The sequence below is a fragment of the Ipomoea triloba genome, chromosome 3 (assembly GCF_003576645.1).
Source record: "Ipomoea triloba cultivar NCNSP0323 chromosome 3, ASM357664v1".
Classification (NCBI taxonomy): Eukaryota; Viridiplantae; Streptophyta; class Magnoliopsida; order Solanales; family Convolvulaceae; genus Ipomoea; species Ipomoea triloba.
In genome coordinates this window covers 25367228-25387204 of record NC_044918.1, presented here as the reverse complement: position 1 = coordinate 25387204, position 19977 = coordinate 25367228, and the positions used below count along the sequence as shown (strand labels likewise).

Here is a 19977-nt window from a genome sequence, read left to right as displayed (position 1 = left end):
CTTACACATGACAATATTAACAAGATAAAAAGACATTACGCTAAAAAATTAATATTCAAAGTTCATAACCATTACACACATTAGTCCAAAAGTCCAAAACACACTACAGTTCAAAATAAATATTCAAATGTTTATCATTACACAAATGAGTCATGACACATCAATCCAAAACACACTAAGCTTCAGAAAATTCAGTTGGAACACGAACTGGAACATCTCCATCATCACCTATGCAAAAATTAAGAAAATTCAAAACATATTATTATTTATGAAAATCAAATTATTAAAATGTTAAATAAAATACTATATAATTTAGTGAATTACCTTTATCATCTGACTCATACCCGCTTAACCAATTGCGAGTACAAATCAATGCTTGAACATTTGAAGAAAGCAAACAACTCCTATACTTGTTTAACACGCGACCTCCTATACTAAAAGCTGATTCTGATGCCACTGTAGTAATAGGAATACTTAACACATCACATGCCATTAAAGATAACTCACCAAATCGATGCATATTATCCTTCCAAAAGTTCAGGATATCCAAACTAGCATATGATTTCATATCCATTTGTGGCTCATCCAAATACACATCCAAAGCAGATTTACCATTTTGCACATTATCTTGAACACAATATTCAAGGAACTCATCCTATATATCAATAAGAAATTTACAAATATTAGAATAAAAATTAAGAAAATAACTTAAAAATTTACATTAAGATAAAATACTTACATCAAAGTCATCACTTGCTTCCATTGATGCAACATTTTCAGATTGACTAATAGTTACATTTGAACTACTCGTCCCAGTCACAGATGTGGCTTTATATGCTTCAAAGAGCATATACAACTTGTTCTTCACAACATCCAACTTTTGTTTGTATGTGCTTTCATCCAACTTTTTGTAGCAAAACTCCAAAAGCTTAAACTTCATTCTTGGATCTAAAACAACTCCCATTGCTAGAATAACACTATATTGCTCCCAAATATTTATCAAACTTGATTTTCATTTTACAAGCCATCTCTTTAATCACCGAATCTCCACTCTTCAAATTATTTTTCAACAAATACTCAATCTTCCAAACTTGCCGAAAATATAAATTAGATGTGGGATAAGTTGAACCAGAAAACAATTTGGTAATTTCATTGAAAGGCATTAAGAAGTCACAAATATTTTCTACTCTAACCCATTCTTCATGTGAAGGACAATGCTTATAGTTTGGATCAAGTAATTGCAGACTACTAAAAGCACGACGATACTTGATAGCACAATCAAGCATTTTATAAGCAGAATTCCATCTAGTAGGCACATCAATAGATAAACCAAGTTTAAGCTGAAGCCCTACTTTTTCAACACATTCTTCAAACATTTTAATTCTTCCCTCCGATGCTTTAACATACCTCACGCTCTCTCGAACTTTATAAAAAGAATCACCAATTGCTTTCAACCCATCTTGCACAATAAGATTTAAGATATGTGCAGAACATCTAACATGGAAAAATTCACCATTACACAACAAATCATTTTGTAAACAAAGTTGTTCCTTCAAGATGTTTTGCATACTATCATTAGCTGAAGCATTATCCAAAGTAATAGAAAATATTTTTTTCTCAATTCCCCAATCTTTTAAACAACCAAGAAGCTTCTTAGCTAACTCACGGCCAGTATGCGGTGGAGGCATAGCACAAAATGCTAATATCTTACTGTTTAACTTCCAATCATTATCAATATAATGCGCAGTCAAGCAAATATACCCCTCAATTGTGCATGCTGTCCAAAGATCTGAAGTCAAACAAACTCTACTACGAACTTTTGACAACACATTCTTCAGTTTCTCTTTCTCTCTCTCATAAAACATGTAAACATCTGCTGCAGCTGTATTTCTACTTAGGAACTTGTAATCAGGATTCAAATACTTATGCAACTCTCTAACCCAAGTATACTCCACCCAAGAATATGGAAGATCATGATAAATTATGGCCATACTAGTAATCTCACGAACCCTATCGTGATCAATCTTTTTGGCACGCAATTTTCCTTCATGGTCAATAAGCATATTACCCACATCTTCATATTTAGGTTTTTTCTTACAACTACTTAAATGACGACTTAAAGTTGATGTTCCATACTTGTGTGACCCAATAACGTACTGTTTATTACAATACTTGCATGTAGCTGTTTCTTTATCATTAGTTGCAGTTTTTTCAACTTTTATAAAATGATTCCAAACATCTGAAGTGAGACGTCTTTTTTTTAACTTGGCTTTCAGGTTGTGTAATTTCGGTGTCGCTTGTTATATCAATGGGGTGTGAACTTTGTTCTTGAGAACAACTCATCATGTACCAACCGACGTAACCAACCTAAAATAGTATGTATCAAATATATATATATTAATGAATCGTGAATGTGATAATTATAATGGGAAACTTTCAATTTTGTATGATTATATACTGCTTAACTAAAGTTCAATTAAAGTAAACTAAATTACTAAAGTGATTAGTGATAATGTGATATACAGAATAAAGAAATAAGTAAATAACACACTTCACAATTCACATTAACAATTCATACTCAATTCGCCAATTCACATTAAAAAATTCACACTGCAAATATTAATAGTTTACACAATTACACTTACACATTCACATTAACAATTCACAAATCACAATGCACGCAATTCATAGGGAGTTACTGCAATTCTTAGTTTCTTACGGAGCATAAAAAATAAAAAACATCCATAATGGACGAACAGAGTTACGATTTACCTGAGGAGGAGAGGATGTCTAACACTGCCTGAGGACGGAGTTGCGACTTGCGATGCTGCCTGAGTGCCTAGTCGAAGCTTGAGTTTGGACGGCGTTGCGGACTTGCGGGGCTGCGCGAATGCCTGAATGGGATTTACGGTAACGACTTTTACGTTGCGTACTTGCATGAATGGGAATAGAATTTTAGGATTTAGGGTAAGACTTTTGCAACTTGGGGCTTGGACGATTGGCTACAAATATAAATAGTACATATAATTTTTTTTTTTAATTAAAGGCCTGGCCCGCAGCCCGCGCGGGTCAACCCGGGCGGGCTGCGGGCCTTGCCCGTTAGGCCCGCTCCTTAGCGGGCCGCCGTTTTCATAGCCCTAACCCGCCCCATGGTGGGGCGGGTGCGGGCCAGCCCACGGGCTTCAGCCCACTTTGACAGTACTAGGTGCGGGCCAGCCCGCGGGCTTTGGCCCATTTTGACAGTCCTACTTGAGGTTGTGGGATCGACTGTTGAGAAGCGGGATAGATAATAAATCGACCATTGCAGGGCCAGGTGAAAATGCGTACATCCTAGGCTTAGGGATCGCGCCCTGTTAACCTAAGTGTACTCATATGCCCAGGCTTAGGGTTCACGCCATGTTAACCTAAGTGTACTCATATGTGGGCTGCCTGCTACCTTATGCTAGCACCAAACACTCCTTTTTTTTTTTTTTTTTTTTTTGGTAATGCACGTTGGGCTGCGAACCTTGCATTGTAGGCCCAGGTGGAAATGTGTACATCTAAGCTTAGGTATCGCGTCCCGTTAATTTGGGTGTACTCATATGTTGGCTACCTGCTACCTCATGCTAGCACCACCCACATTTTTTTTCGTATTGCACGTTGAGTTACGTACCTTGCCATGCATGCCCAAGTGGAAATGTGTACATCACGAGCTTAGGGATCGCATCCCGTTAACCTAGGTGTACTCGTATGTGGGATGTCTGCTACCTCATGCTAACATTGCACGTGTTTTTTTAATGCATGCTGGGTTGCGTACCTTGCCCTACATGCCAGGTGGAAATGCATACATCTCCTCGGGTGAAGGTGCGTATGGGCCGTCTACTACACCTGTACCATACGATTTTTTTTCCTCTTTTTTTTTTCTTCTCTTGAGCCGCCTACCTTGTGTTATTGGCCCAACACTTCTCAAGATGTCTCCACGGGCTACCTACCCAGCCAGCGAGCTCGTTGCCCGCTATTGTCGACCGGGGTGAGGTTAGTGTTGCGAAAGTGGTGAGAGTTGCAAGAGGTAGACCTCGTTATTAGGATGGTCGTAGATTGAGAAAATGGAAAGCACGTTCGAGCTTGAATGACGAGCTTTAAATGAAAGCACCAATTATAGAAGTAATTGACCCGAGATATGCGTGCATTAACTAAGTTCGCATTAAATATAAATGAAAAAATGGTAAAAGAAATAATTGTGGTAATATGACGTGGTTTAATGCAAGAGCATTACAATGTATGTTGTGTAAGAATAGAACGTGATTTGTAATGACTAAACAATGCCAATTTATACACGAAGATTCTAACTAATTTAGCTAACTTTTTGTTGGGCCACGAGACTAAGTAAAAACCCGCATTGTAAGCATCGAGATTTGGCCAAATCCAGCCGCTCTGGCCCAGAGATCGGCTCTGAGGCGGATTAGCGATCACCTAGGGCCACTACAAAGGCGAGTCCCGAGAGTCTAGCCACCTGGGTCCCCGGGTTTGGATTACTTATTTCATGTTGCCTTCTTCGTCCAGACCCCCTTGGTTGGGATGCCTTTCTTGGCCCGGAACACCTTCTTGAGCCCCGGGTCATCTTGTTAGGTCCTCCTAGACCTCGGGTCCATATTCTTGGGTCATTTCCATACCCATCATTGTTAACCGTATTTTATAATATTAAAAAACTTAGTGAAAATATCAATTTTGGTGCCAAGAGTATTAGCAAAATGACAGTTTTGATCCACATGTTTAATTCCTACCAACTTTCATCCATGACTATTGTTTTAATACCAAGTTTCATCCACGGCTATTGTTTTAATGCCAAAATTCATCATGCTGGTTACCCATCCGTTTAAGACGTGTTGAAATTCGTAGTTCTCCTCCTCATTTTAAGGGTATTTTCATCCTTCTAATTTAAGATCCCAATTTGAGCATGAATAAATGGATTTAAGTCCTAGGACCGATATCAATTCGCAGTTCTCTTCTTCATCCTACGTTAATTTGAAAAGGGCAAAAATACCCTTAAAATTTTTAAATTTCGGCATGTCTTAAATGGTGACTGATGTGATGAATTTTGACACTAAAACAATAGTTGTGGATAAAAAATGATAGGAATTAAACATGTGAATCAAAACTATTACTTTGTTAATAGTTCTGAGACTAAAACTGGTATTTACTCAACTTAGTCAATACAAATCTACCAAATGAAAGAAAACAATTTTAGTAGTCAATACAAATCTACAAAATGAAAGAAAACAATTTTATAAAATTAGAAGAAGAAAATATTAGGTGAACAAACACGAATACGTATTAGTTTTTTTTTTTTTTTTAATAAATGTATAAATAAAATTAAAAAAAAATACAGTTAAAAAAACAGTGGCACGTGTGACTTTGAAAACTAAGGTAGTCAAAGTCGGGAAAGAAACTTAACGGGTTGTGGCATCGGTGTGTCCACCTCTCTGCCGTTCCAGTTGAAAAGGAGAGGAGAAAGGAGAGGGCCACAAGAAGCCACGTTGGCTCACTCACCACACAATCCCACACAGCCAATGCCTTCTTCCCTTACGGGTCCCCTTTCTTCCCCAGTCCCCAGATAGCGACTCTCTGCAACCTCTCAGCCCACTTCTTTGTTCCTCCGCGGGCCCCTTTTTCCCGTTAAAAATCTGGGAATCAGATTCCAACTCTTCTTTTTCTTCCTCAAATCTCCAAGGTTTTTGAAAGTTGTGGCCGGACAAAGCTTAAATACCCGGTGAGGGGGGTCGGGTATGCGCTAAAGAGTCGGAAAATGGAAGCATCGTGCGTGTTCTGCGGCGGCGCGTCGAGCTTCCTCGGTATAAGGGTGCGGCCTCAGAGGGATTCCCTCCATTCTTCTTTCTTTGCTTCTGTTACTCCGTTCGGCGGGAACAGTAGCTTCTCTCGTGCCGGCGCCTCCATCTCCTTCGCCTCGCCTTTGCCGCATTGCCGCTTCCAGGTCGCCAACTCCAATGGCGGAGGCACCAAGGCCGTCCGTACTGCCAAACGGAAAACCCGCAAGTCCTGGGGACCCGGACCCGTGAAGAATTCTCAGGATTTGAAAAGTTCCCCAGTGAGCTCGTCGGTTGAGTTTGAACGGCAAGGACGAAGGAAGCCGGCGCTAACAAGGAAAAATACGAACACGCCGGCTAACATTGCCGCGCTGTACCAAAACGGCGACCCGCTGGGGCGGAGGGATCTCGGCAAGTGCGTGGTGACGTGGATTAGTCTAGGTATGAAAGCCATGGCTATAGATTTTGCTACGGCGGAGGTTCAAGGGGAGGGGGAATTCTCGGAGCTCCGGCAGCAAATGGGCCCCGGTCTGACCTTCGTTATTCAGGCGCAGCCTTACCTCAACGCCGTGCCGATGCCGCTAGGCCTCGAGGCCATCTGCTTGAAAGCCTGCACCCATTACCCTACCCTCTTCGACCATTTCCAGCGGGAGCTTAGGGATGTTCTCAAGGACCTTCAGACCAAGTCTTTGGTTCAAGATTGGCGGGAAACCGAGTCATGGAAGCTTCTCAAGGAACTCGCTTGTTCAGGTGCGTGCTAATTCTTTGTTGCCTCTACATTATGCTATGATTAGTATGAGTTCAGCCCTTCTCGATTCGAGGCCCGTAACTGTGGCTATGAGATGTGTTTAAATGGTTAATGTTCACCTACTTATCATCAATCAGTACGATCAATAGTACGAGTTCAACCCTTCTCGATTCGAGGCCTGTAACTGTGTGGCTATGAGATGTGTTTAAATGGTTAATGTTCACCTACTTATCATCAATCAGTACGAGTTCAACCCTTCTCGATCCGTAACTGTGTGGCTATGAGATGTTTTTAAATGGTTAATGTTCACTTACTTATCATCAATCAGTACGAGTTCAACCCTTCTCGATCCGTAACTGTGTGGCTATGAGATGTTTTTAAATGGTTAATGTTCACTTACTTATACGAGTTCAACCCTTCTCGATCCGAGGCCCGTAACTGGCTATGAAATGTGATTAAATGGTTAATGATAACCTACTTATCATCAATTGATGGTTAAATGGTTAATGTTTAACTACTTATTTAAAAAGGATATGACAACCATCTGACTAAAGATATGTGATTAAACATGCTGGTCTATAGGGCTGTGTCACTTTGAAAGTTGTGTTTTGGATTTTCATATTGTCTAGAATTTCCATGACCTTGCATTGTTTCCCTACAGCTCAACACAAAGCAATTGCGAGAAAGCTTCCTCAGCCGAAACCTATACAAGGTGTCTTGGGAATGGACATTGATAAGGCAAAGGCAATTCAAAGCAGGATAGATGATTTCACTAAGCAGATGTCTGCTCTCCTTCGAATTGAAAGGGATGCTGAATTGGAGTTCACACAGGAGGAGCTGAATGCTGTTCCCACACCAGCTGAAGAAAATTCAAAACCCTTGAAGCCTATTGAATTCTTGGTTAGCCATGCCCAGCCTGAGCAGGAACTGTGTGACACTATCTGCAATCTCCATGCTGTTAGCACGTCCACAGGTCATATTACTTTCTCTCTTATTAAAGTTTTGCTGCAGATATCTATCACCATTGCATTATTGGCTAATTGTTTGTATAATAAATAACATGTCTTCCTGTTCGTCGCCATAGGGTTGGGCGGAATGCATTTGGTGTTGTTCAAAGTGGAGGGAAATCACAGATTGCCACCCACTAACCTTTCCCCTGGGGACATGGTTTGTGTGAGGAATTGTGACAGTAGGGGAGCTGGTGCTACTTCTTGCATGCAAGGGTTTGTTAATAACCTAGGAGAGGATGGTTGTAGCATTACTGTGGCCCTTGAATCCCTTCGTGGAGATCCTACTTTCTCAAAGCTCTTTGGGAAGAATGTGCGGATAGATCGCATTCATGGATTGGCCGACACGCTCACATATGAGGTACTTAACAAAAAGTAGCTTCTGCTTTTGTGTTTGCATGTAGTGTGACTACTCTTAGTACTCTATTGTGCTAATTATTAAAGATGTAGATGAATGTTCTTTGTTCTCCATTCCAGAGTAATCCTGAAAGTCCTCTAGATTTTGTACTCCCTAAGGTCTAATGCCTTATCTTCTAGTTTGGGAACTTTATTCTATTAATGAAATGTATGTTATAAATCACCTTCATCCTAGGAGAATGCTTTCATGAATAATCCATCTCTTTCCATTAACTTGTCACTTTTTAGATTTTTTTCAATCTCTTTTTACATCTTCTGTTAGAACATGTTGGAGAGTTTGGATATGTGTCCTTGTAGATTATTCCTTACTTGATGAGTTCCCCAAATAACATAACATGTCTCATTGGCAACTTTCTCTGAGAAGGAACAGATTTTGTGAGGTCTGACTGTCTGACTGAAAACTAATGGCTTCTTACAGTTTTGAAGTCCCAATAAGGGTCAACCACCAGATTAGTGCCTTATGTGTGCAAGCAAGGAATCTGGTTTTCCACTTGTTTCTACATTATCCTTTCACTGGGAAATGATTGAGGTTCCCTTGAAATTTCTGGTGAATCTTATGCAGTTCCTTGGAATTTTATTGAGCTCCTTTTCTTCAAATTCCAAGCTTTTTTGGAACAAGAAGAGGAAAAAATTGCCTGAAACTTTTTAATGTTGGGATTTGTTGCATCATTTTGTTTGAGGGCAGTGCATAGATGTTTTAACACAAATGCATGCCCTCAGGTTGTTAGTGGCAGAGGACGGCCATCCTTCTTGTTTCTGGCTTTTAACTGTTTCTAAGTGAGCTTGAAGAACTTTGCCTCCTGAAACTTTTCCCTATAATTATACATTTATTTTTATTGAGTATTCTCTGTCACTGAAAGAACTGTTGCGTTACCCTTCTCATTTTCGTCTCACCATTCTATTTTGGGCAGCGTAATTGTGAGGCCTTGATGATGCTTAAGAAGAAAGGGTTACAGAAGAAAAACCCTTCAATAGCTGTCGTGGCTACACTTTTTGGAGACCAAGAAGATGTTGCATGGCTGGAGAAGAATGATTTGGCAGACTGGGCTGAAGTGGAATTAGATGCATCAATTGACAGCAAAGGTTATGACATCTCCCAGAGAAGGGCAATTGCATTAGGTTTGAATAAAAAGCGACCTATCCTGATTGTACAAGGGCCTCCAGGCACAGGGAAGACAGGTTTGCTGAAGGAATTGATTTCACTTGCTGTTCAACAAGGTGAAAGGGTTCTTATAACAGCCCCTACAAATGCAGCGGTGGACAATATGGTAGAAAAACTGTCTGACGTTGCAATAGACATTGTTCGTTTTGGAAATCCTGCAAAGATATCCTCTGTAGTAAATTCGAAATCTTTAACTGAGATTGTGAATACTAAACTTGCTGACTTTCGGGCGGAGTTAGAGAGGAAGAAAACAGATCTGAGGAAGGACCTGAGACATTGTTTGAATGATGATTCTTTAGCAGCTGGCATACGTCAACTTCTGAAACAACTTGCAAAGTCCTTGAAGAAGAAGGAAAAGGAAACTGTAAGAGAAGTTTTGTCAAGTGCTCAGGTTGTGCTTGCAACAAATATAGGGGCAGCTGATCCACTAATTAGGCGGTTGGACACATTTGACTTGGTTATAATAGATGAAGCAGCTCAGGCAATTGAACCATCTTCTTGGATACCTATATTGCAGGGAAAGCGTTGTATTCTTGCAGGGGACCAGTTCCAGCTTGCTCCTGTGATCCTTTCTAGGAAAGCCCTAGAAGGAGGTCTTGGAATATCACTTCTAGAAAGAGCGGCATCTTTGCATGAAGGAATGCTCTCTACAAAACTAACCACACAGTACAGGATGAATGATGCCATTGCCAGCTGGGCTTCAAAGGAGATGTATGGTGGATCATTAAAATCTTTTCCACAAGTTGCTTCTCATCTTCTTGTGGATTCCCCTTTTGTCAAGGTACCATTTGGAACATCTTAATTTTCTTTTGCTGAGTTATTTATATTTTTTTATTCTTTGTTTACCACTTGGAATTCCAATATTTCATTCTTAACAGATTTATCAGACCAGAAATAATAATTAGCCCAAGAGCTTCAGTTTTAATTTTTGAATGCTTAATTTCAATATTTGATGTGATTGTATTTTACTTTTTATAATTTTTGTTCTGAATTAATTTTATCAACAAATTTTTCTAACAACTAAATCACTAATTAGAGTATAGGAGAAAATGATTGCCAAATACTCATTACTATTTTAGAAACAACTTAAAAAGCTCAAATAGTAAAGCTGCAAAATAAGAATATGATTGAGATAATGACTGTAATCTTGTTGTGACCATTATATCCAGCCCACATGGATAACTCGGTGCCCACTGCTATTGCTTGATACAAGGATGCCCTATGGAAGTTTATCTACTGGTTGTGAAGAGCATTTAGACCCAGCTGGTACTGGTTCCTTTTACAATGAAGGGGAAGCAGACATTGTTGTTAAACACGTCCTGGCTCTAGTTTATTCTGGTATTTGTACTTCCTCTTTAACCTTTTAAAATGGAGTGCTGCATCTTTAATTTGCTATTTCATTCAATGCTTTTCCTTGATGAACTGAATGCACTAAACTATATTTTAAAAATAATACTGATGGCTTATTCAATTGCCACATATGCATTCTGTCAATTTCCACACAAGGGAGATTTATAGATGTAAGATATGGCATCGATGCTACTATACTATGGTCGGTCTATGGTTATTGTTTTAATTGGTTGATTAGTAAAAAGATGATTTACTGAAACTGGAATCAAGTGCATTCGTAAAATAAAAAAATTAAAAAGTATTACCTTTGTTTTTGTTTGTCATCACTTTTCATTGCAATTTTGGTGGTGTGCAGGTGTTAGTCCTGTAGCCATTGCTGTGCAATCTCCATATGTTGCTCAAGTGCAGCTACTGAGAGACAGGCTTGATGAAATCCCAGTGACCACAGGTGTTGAGGTTGCGACTATTGACAGCTTTCAAGGCCGTGAAGCAGATGCAGTGATCATATCAATGGTAAGAAGCTGACCATGCGGTTTATGTTGCAAATTCATTGTTTTGGCAGTTGAGTTGAAGTGATATGCTGTATTTGTTTCAGGTTCGTTCAAACAATATGGGAGCCGTGGGGTTCTTGGGTGACAGCCGAAGAATGAATGTTGCCATAACAAGAGCGCGCAAACATGTAGCAGTGGTGTGTGACAGCTCCACCATATGCCACAACACCTTTTTGGCGAGGTTGCTGCGCCATATTAGATACTCTGGTAAAGTGAAGAACGCAGAACCTGGCAGTTTTGGAGGATTTGGCCTTGGCATGGATCCCATGTTGCCTACTGCAAGTTGAAGCTGCCACTGGCAGACACATGTTACATACAATCAACTTTTATTCACACACTACACTTGAACAGGGAGGAGAACTCTCGAGTGATTTTTTCCAAAAAAGAAAAACAAAAATTCACATTATTGTTTATTGTATATAATAACTCAAAGAAATTCCACAACAGTGTAAATATTCTCTATTCCTTTTTAAGAAACAAAATGAAAAGCACAGGTTTTTACTTTGAGACTCGATATCATGAGCCCTCAATTCACCATGCACACAGCTGAAAAAAATATCATTACTAGTTTCTTTATTTATTTTTTTTTTAAATCAGTTCATGAATTATAGTGTAACTAAAATTGAAGGAATTCTTGAAAAATTAGTTCATTCAAACAAGTATTTGCCAATCTTGGTTGATAAAATGAATTAGGGACTAAGATAGCTGCTGTGCCTAAACATGATCATTTGTTTCCTGTTGCTTCTGTGGGTGTTTTGGTGGTCATCTGGTCAACAGCATGCACAGTTTGCTGAAGTTCTTCCCATATGGCTTTGTATACCATCCTCTGTCTGTTCACAGCAGATTGCCCCTCAAATGCGGAAGAGACAACATCAATACTGCAATCACCAGTTACGCAAGGAAGTAAAGATCAAATAGTTAAGACATCATTAGCATGACACGAAGTTAATGTCTGTTCACGAAGAGCATTTAAATAACGCATATGCATCCAGTGTATATATTACAACTCGTAATTGAATACCTCACCTGACATGCCGACCATCACCATAAAGATCATTGACTGTAACTGATTCTGCATTTAGTTGTTCTTTGATCTGTTAATACCAATTTCAAAAACACTTGAACCATTACTGACACGGATTTAATCTTCTTCAATAAAGAAGCAAGAAAACCACTGAACATAAGAAGCTGCTATTCCACTTGCAGAACTAAATCATAATACTTTTAAAATATAAAAATGAAATCCAATAAACCCTGCAGAACCAACCACTTCTCTCTAATCAGAGACAGCACCTTTCCATAGTTTCCATCATTCTGAACCCTGATTTTAAGTGGCATGTCAATAGATGGACTATTTCAGAAATTACCAGTCTTTCTTAAAAGGATAAGCACCCACCCCACCCCAGAAGATGCCCAAGTGTCCTTATAAACCCCACCTGTTAATTTCTGTCAAATCTCTGTACCAATTGTTAAGAGATCTCTGCTTTTTCTTTTGTAAGTAGATCTCCATTTTATTTTAATGTATAGAGGATCCTTGAATACAAACAAAAGGAAAAGCACCCAATAGTTGATCATAGCCTTGGTTCTAAACCTCAAATCCTCATGTAAACTGTTTGCATATTTCTCTGGTAGGTTTTATTGGGTTCAAACCTATGTCCCCACTTACCACCACCCTAGAAGCGTATAATTTACCGTTATACAAACCAATTATGGTTAATGGAAGCAAAACCATATCTACTTCAAACTAAAAAAGAATAGTCAGTGAAAGCAGAAATACCTTCATGTTTCCACAGATATCACACCTAGGAAGACATTAAGGGGAGAGGAAAACAAGAGAAGTTCATAAAACCAAAAGGTAAGTACTTGATAAAAAACTGATGCATTCTGGGGACGTGGTTACATTCGCAGAAACAAATCAGCAGAGAAACGGTAATTTAGGAAGTTGCAGGATTTCTATTTCATTACAATACTATAGTTTATTCCTATTTTATTACTATATTATACTTTAGAAAGTTGTTAGTTTATTACCATATCAGAATTCAGAGAGTTAGAGTATTAGAAAGCTTCCTAATTTAGTTTTGGTAATTAGAGCAGTTTTGGTAATTAGATCAGTTTTGAATCCTTGTACTACCTATATAAAGGAGTATTATTTTCAATGAAGGCAAGCAGAAAATTTAATCCCAGCAAAGGGAGTTAGGGAGTTCTGGGGCCTCAAGAAAACCCAAAGCAGTTCTGTTCTATTCTCTTCTATTCTCTGTCTCTTTTATTTTTCTGCCTGTGACGATCAGTTCATAACATTGGTTCCGTTGCCGGCGTCATGGGCGATCAACCTCCCAGCAATGCAATTTCTAGAGCTGAGTATGACGACTTGTCCGAATCGGTTAAGGAACTGAAAAAGTCCTTGGCTGATCTCATCAGTAACTATACTGTCATTCCCAAATCACCGCAACCAGTTTCAACCTCTCTCCAACCTGCCCTTGTTGAAGCTACGCCCCCTACTGGTGACGATACCACCTCCCGTTCCCAGTACACACGCATGGAATTTCCTACGTTCTCTGGTCACGAGGACCCTCTCATTTGGCTCCATCGTTGTGAACTCTATTTCCGTACTGCTCATACCCCGCTTCATGCTCAAGTTGAGTTGGCAGCCTTTAATATGACTGGTGAAGCTCAATTGTGGTATTACCAAATCTTGCGAGACAAACCCCGAATGACTTGGGGTATTTTCAAGGATTATTGCAAGCTGCGTTTTGGCCCTCCTCATAGTACTAACCCCTTGGGGGATTTGGTAAATGTTAAGATTTCAGATTGATGAATATGTTTCAGATTTCCAACTTCTATTGGCGAGGGCAGATTCGGTGCGCATCGACCAACAGGTCGATTTATTTACCGCTGGATTAGACGAGTTGCTTTGGATTGATGTGGAACGCAGTAAGCCCTGCTCCTTGGCCGAGGCCATTAATAATTCCCGTGATTTTTACCGACGAATCCTTTTGATGCAAAAAGGGACATTTAGGCAACCCCCACGCCTGCTGCCAGCCCCGACAGGTAGCAATTTGGTTACTGTCACCAACTCCAGACCGCAAGCTACGCTGAAACCTGGTCCTAAACCCCCTCCAATTCGCCGATTGTCGCCTGCAGAGCAAGAAGAACGCAAATCCAAGGGCCTTTGTTTTAACTGTGATGAGACGTGGTCTTGTGGCCACCGGTGCAAGCACCTATTTTGTCATTTTGTGTCCTAGGCATTAACGAGGAAGACGAAAGTGATGAAACTACCATTGAGGACCTTGAGGTGGCAGAAATATCCCTTCATGCGATAACAGGTGTGTCAACAGGGGAGATGATGAAACTTCGGGTGTTGATTGAGGGCACACCGCTGCTTGCGTTGGTGGATACAGGGAGCACCCATAATTTCATCAACACTTCAACTGCTCTTGGGTTAGCTCTTCCTACGGCTCCTCGGCCGGGAGTAAAGGTTGTGGTGGCAAATGGGGATTCTCTGTCAAGCACTGGCCTCTATGAACAAGTCTTGGTTTCTAAGGGCTCCGATTCGTTTTTAGTGAATCTATTTCAGATTCCACTAGTGGGTTTTGACTTGGTGTTGGGAATTTAATGGCTTAGCACCCTTGGACCAATTTGGTGGGATTTTAATTCCTTGACGATGCAGTTTCTTTGTCTCATGGTCCAGCGACACTCCCCATGCATTGGCTGCCGTTTCTTCCTTGCTTCCAGCTTCCAACAAAGACATTTTGAACGTCCTTCTATCGGAATTCGACCCCTTGTTCCGTGAAGTCTCAACACTGCCACCATCCCGCTCGTGTGATCACCGAATTATACTCTCCGCTGGTTCTGACCCAGTTGCGGTTCGTCCTTATCGGTACCCCCAAGTACTCAAGGATGAAATTGAGAAACAGTGTGCCGATATGCTTGAACAGGGGATTATTCGGCCAAGTAAATCGCCATTTTCTTCTCCGGTACTTCTGGTAAAAAAACAAGATGGGACTTGTCGTTTCTGTGTGGATTACCGGGAACTAAATGCTCACACTATTAAGGATAAATTCCCTATTCCGGTCATTGATGAGCTACATGGGTCCCGAGTCTTTACCAAGTTGGACTTGCGCTCCGGCTATCAACCAAATAAGGATGTGCCCGGAGGATGTGGAGAAAACAGCATTTCGGACTCACCAGGGCCATTTCGATTTTCGAATTCTTGGTAATGCCGTTCGGACTCACGAATGCTCCGTCTACTTTTCAATCCTTGATGAATGAAGTCTTTGGGCCTTTCCTTCGTAAGTTCGTATTGGTTTTCTTTGACGACATTTTGATCTATAGTGCTACTTGGGTTGAGCATATCCAACACATCCGCAAGGTCTTTGAATTATTACTGCAACACAACCTGTTCTTGAAGAAGTCCAAGTGTGTTTTTGGAGACAACCAAGTTCGTTATCTTGGGCATGTTATTAGCGATCAAGGTGTGGCGGTGGATGACGACAAAGTGCAGGCAGTACGTGACTGGCCAACCCCCATTTCCCCGACCAGTCTTCGTGGGTTCTTGCGACTAGCAGGGTTCTACCGTCGGTTTATTTGTGACTATGGCATCAACGCAACACCTCTCACCAACTTACTCCGCAAGCATTCTTTTGTATGGTCGAGGGAGGCTACCAAAGCATTCGAAACCTTAAAATATGCCCTCACCTCTGCTCCGGTCTTGCAGCTGCCTGATTTCTCCCAACCCTTCGTTGCCGAGTGTGATGCTTCGGGTAGCGGGGTAGGTGCAGTTTTGCAGCAGGCCATGCATCCCATTGCTTTCTTTAGCAAAAAGCTAGCTGACCATCATCAGAAACTTGCTGCATATGAGAGGGAGTTAATTGGTTTAGCCCAAGCAATTCGCCATTGGCGTCACTATTTATGGGGACGATCATTTATTATTCGGACTGATCACTATAGTCTCAAGTATTTGTTACAGCAGCGCCTATCGACCTCTCCCCAGCAACATTGGATGAGTAAACTCTTGGGCTTTGATTTTGTGGTGGAATACAAACCAGGGAAGCTCAATGCAGTGGCAGATGCCTTTTCTCGCAGGGATAAGACTACCGAACGCTGTTGCGCAATTTCTATGGCCAACTCCACGTTGTTGGGTGCCATCAAGGAGGCAGTACACACTTCCAGTTCTTACTCTCCCTTTTTGCAGAAGGTTGGCCAACCAGGAAACGACTTTTGGCAATTTTCTGATGGCTTCCTTCTTTATAAGAATAAAATCTTCATTCCTCCAGATTCAGAACTTGTCAATCGTGTGCTACAAGAAGTCCATGATGGCACCCACGAAGGAGTCCAAAAAACGATTCACCGGGTTCGTCGTGATTTTACTTGGCCAGGTTTAAATCGTATGGTACGTTCTTTTGTAGCCAGCTGCGCAGAGTGCCAACGACAGAAGTGGGAAAACTGCCACCCATCTGGAGTGTTACAGCCACTGCCTATACCAGCCCATATATGGTCAGATATCTCCATGGATTTTATTGAAGGGTTGCCAAAGGTTGGAGGAAAGTCAGTGATATTTGTGGTGGTTGACCGGTTTTCAAAGTACGGCCATTCTATGGCTGTACAACATCCATTTTCAGCGGCTGTGGTTGCTCAAGTGTTTTTTGCCAATGTTTTTAAGCTGCATGGGTTGCCAGAGTCCATTGTCAGTGATAGAGATTCTGTTTTTTTGAGCAGCTTCTGGAAGGAGTTATTCCTCTTGAGCGGAGCTAAACTGAATTTTTCTTCCTCTTACCACCCACAGTCTGATGGCCAAACAGAGGTGGTGAATAGAACTATTGAGGTCTACTTGCGCTGCTTGGTTGGAGATCACCCTCGGAAGTGGACGAACATTCTCCCATGGGTTGAGTATTGTTACAATACTGCTTTCCACTCCGCTCTCCACTCAACCCCTTTTCAGATTGTGTATGGCAGGCCACCTCCACGCCTTTTATCCTATGAACCAGGTACATCTAAAGTAGAAGCAGTGGATGCAACTTTGCAGTCTCGAGATGAGGTTCTCCGTGATGCACGACATCACCTCCAGTTGGCTCAGTCGAGGATGGAACAAGCATATAACCGCCTCCATCGAGCAGTGGAGTTCGACGAAGGCCAGTGGGTTTGGGTGAAGTTGCAGCCATATCGGCAGAATTCCATAGCTCGGCGGTGGAATAATAAACTGTCTCCACGATTTTATGGCCCCTTTCGAATACTGAAGCGAATTGGTAAGGTAGCCTATCAGTTGGAGCTTCCCCCGGAGTCACTCGTGCATAATGTGTTCCACGTCTCCTTGCTTAAGCCATTCACAGGCAATGCTCCCTCCTTGCTTTCTCCACTACCACCTACAAGGGATGGCTGGGTGATTTTGCAGCCTGAGGCAGTGCTCCAGTGCAGACTCAACCGTGGTGTAAGGGAAATATTAGTCCAGTGGCAAGGGTTTTCCATGGAGGATGCCACTTGGGAAGTGTTAAGTAGCTTTGTCCTGCAGTTTCCTGATTTCAAGCTTACGGACAAGCTTGATGTCCCGGAGGGGAGTAATGATGCATTCTGGGGACGTGGTTACGTACGTAGAAACAAATCAGTAGAGAAACGGTAATTTAGGAAGTTGCAGGATTTCTATTTCATTACAATACTATAGTTTATTCCTATTTTATTACTATATTATAGTTTAGAAAGTTGTTAGTTTATTACCATATCAGAATTCAGAGAGTTAGAGTATTAGAAAGCTTCCTAATTTAGTTTTGGTAATTAGAGCAGTTTTGGTAATTAGATCAGTTTTGAATCCTTGTACTACCTATATAAAGGAGTATTATTTTCAATGAAGGCAAGCAGAAAATTTAATCCCAGCAAAGGGAGTTAGGGAGTTCTGGGGCCTCAAGAAAACCCAAAGCAGTTCTGTTCTATTCTCTGTCTCTTTTATTTTTCTGCTTGTGACGATCAGTTCATAACAAAAACCTAGGCACAAAGTTAAGGCTTTGAAGAATGCAGTGCATGAACCCATGCAAGAAGGGTCTGGGCAAACTTTCAAGAGTAAAAGTGCACAAAAGTTATGAGGCCTCCATCACTTTAAGTGCAAAGTGCAAAGTGCAAAGAGAAGTGCTTGGCTGCTTGCTTTTTCAAAGATGGTGCAAAACAATTTTTAATAGCTTGGTTATGCATATATAATTCATAACGACGTGTCCATGGTTGATTATGCAGAGGTATTTTTATGCACAATGATGCTGCAAATCCATATTTCCATGCCAATAAACTAAACAGGGTGCATCGATAGGCTTCACTTTGGTTCCATAGCCCTACCTCAGATCACGATTCTTAAATGGTTCAGATGTTTATATTGTTTTGGTACTGGCTTCAATACTTTCAATTTTGTAGGGCCAGAGAACCTGGAGTAACAGGAGAATTTAAACGGTAGGAAAAGAGGGGCAAGCTAATCACTGAAGTTCAGGAAAAAAAAAAACCAAAAATTATTGTAGCAAAAGACTTAACACGAAAGTCACGTTGAATCAAAGTCCAGGAATCAAAAGGTGAAATTGGGGGGTTGGGAGGGGACAATTAATCAATGGAGAAACAGCGAAAAAAAACAAGAACCACTCTGCCCATTACCATACCTAGTTCAGATTTAATCACCGTAGCATAATAACAGAATGTGATTTGGTAGTTGGGCCAGCATCCCTTTTTGTTTCCAAGATAGGGTAAGAAAACACCATTTCATAGTGAAATCATTTAGGGTTCCTATTTCCTAATAATCTTTCCAGTTCCTCATTGAATTATATGTGTCATACCTTACCAAAAACCACGATTTCTACCTATCCGTCAGCTCCAAATGCCTCTAATAAACAGCACCCTTAATAAATATTAAATAACCTGTTCTCTTTACTAGCCCTCTCAATAAAATGAAAGGCCAACCCAATTAGGCAAATATGCATGTTTCTTACATGGTACACACATCCACTTTCAATATTTTATCAATTCACATTCGCATGTCTTTTTTCTCTTCTTGTTACTTATAATTAAACTTCAATCATTGGTGACACACCAAAGCCTACAACAAAATCGTTGACATTCAACTGTTTTAAACAGATAAACTAGCACATCCATTTCTTGCAAGGATTACTGAATTTAGCAACTTCCAACTGAAACTAGTAGAGCGTATGCAAAGAACCCATATAAATATAGTTGTAAAGGTTGAAACTAAGTAAAACGAAATTAAAAAAAAAAAAAAAAACACATAAGAAAATATAGCATATCCTAGGGTATAAGAGAGTTGATTGATTGGACCTTGTTCTCCATGGACTGCATCAAAGGAGAATCGATTTGGCGGAAACCATTCTGGTCGGAAGTTGCTCGGGTACAGAAAGTCCGACGGCGAAGAAGTGAAGGAGCCGCCATCGCGCCGATTGGGGGAAGGAGCTTCTCCGACGCGAGCGTGCGTACTGCTAGGAGTTTAGTCGTCACTGGAACTGAAAATCGGAGGATACTGCTTGAAAAGCGGAAGCGGGAGGCACAGAAGATGGCCATGTTGGGCCTTGTAAGCAACGATTTTGCCATTGTTAGCTAGATGATGGACTGCTTCTTAGCAATAGCTGCGCTGCCTTACCGGAGAAACAGATGAGGAAGAAATGAATGTGGTTACCTCGTGCTTGTTATATTGTTATGGCTTAATTTCATGTTCTATTCTAAATTGATACTCCTTAAATGTCAATCTTACTTTTAGTTAATTTTTTTAAAAAATATTTTTTAGTATTAGTATTGTGGTATAATCATTTTTATCATCCGTTAACAAAATATTTAAATAACATCAAATACAGGACATTTTGGTCTATACATTTTTTAGTGTTAAGTGTTTTTTATCATAAATTTGAGTGTCATTTTATTTTTAGTTTTTTTTATATCATAAATTTGAGTGTCATTTTATTTTTAG

General features: G+C 40.5%; 2 protein-coding genes and 1 pseudogene across 2 annotated transcripts; 1 reads left to right on the top strand and 2 right to left on the bottom strand.

Annotated features, from left to right (window-relative positions):
* Positions 1-964, bottom strand: part of LOC116013128 — an 11999-nt pseudogene extending 11035 nt beyond the window's left edge.
* A 4668-nt stretch (positions 965-5632) lies between these two features.
* Positions 5633-11546, top strand: LOC116013486 (DNA-binding protein SMUBP-2). Its single transcript, XM_031253268.1, has 7 exons — positions 5633-6554; positions 7214-7525; positions 7637-7920; positions 8888-9919; positions 10308-10476; positions 10844-11001; positions 11084-11546. The coding sequence occupies exons 1-7, from the start codon at positions 5786-5788 to the stop codon at positions 11324-11326; spliced, it is 2967 nt and encodes a 988-aa protein (XP_031109128.1). The 5' UTR covers positions 5633-5785; the 3' UTR covers positions 11327-11546.
* Positions 11547-11595: 49 nt separating this feature from the next.
* Positions 11596-19699, bottom strand: LOC116013488 (protein BOLA4, chloroplastic/mitochondrial). The gene is made up of 3 exons (XM_031253269.1): positions 19335-19699; positions 12066-12133; positions 11596-11917 (listed from the first exon to the last, which is right to left on the bottom strand). The coding sequence occupies exons 1-3, from the start codon at positions 19602-19604 to the stop codon at positions 11764-11766; spliced, it is 492 nt and encodes a 163-aa protein (XP_031109129.1). The 5' UTR covers positions 19605-19699; the 3' UTR covers positions 11596-11763.
* Positions 19700-19977: the final 278 nt, after the last annotated feature.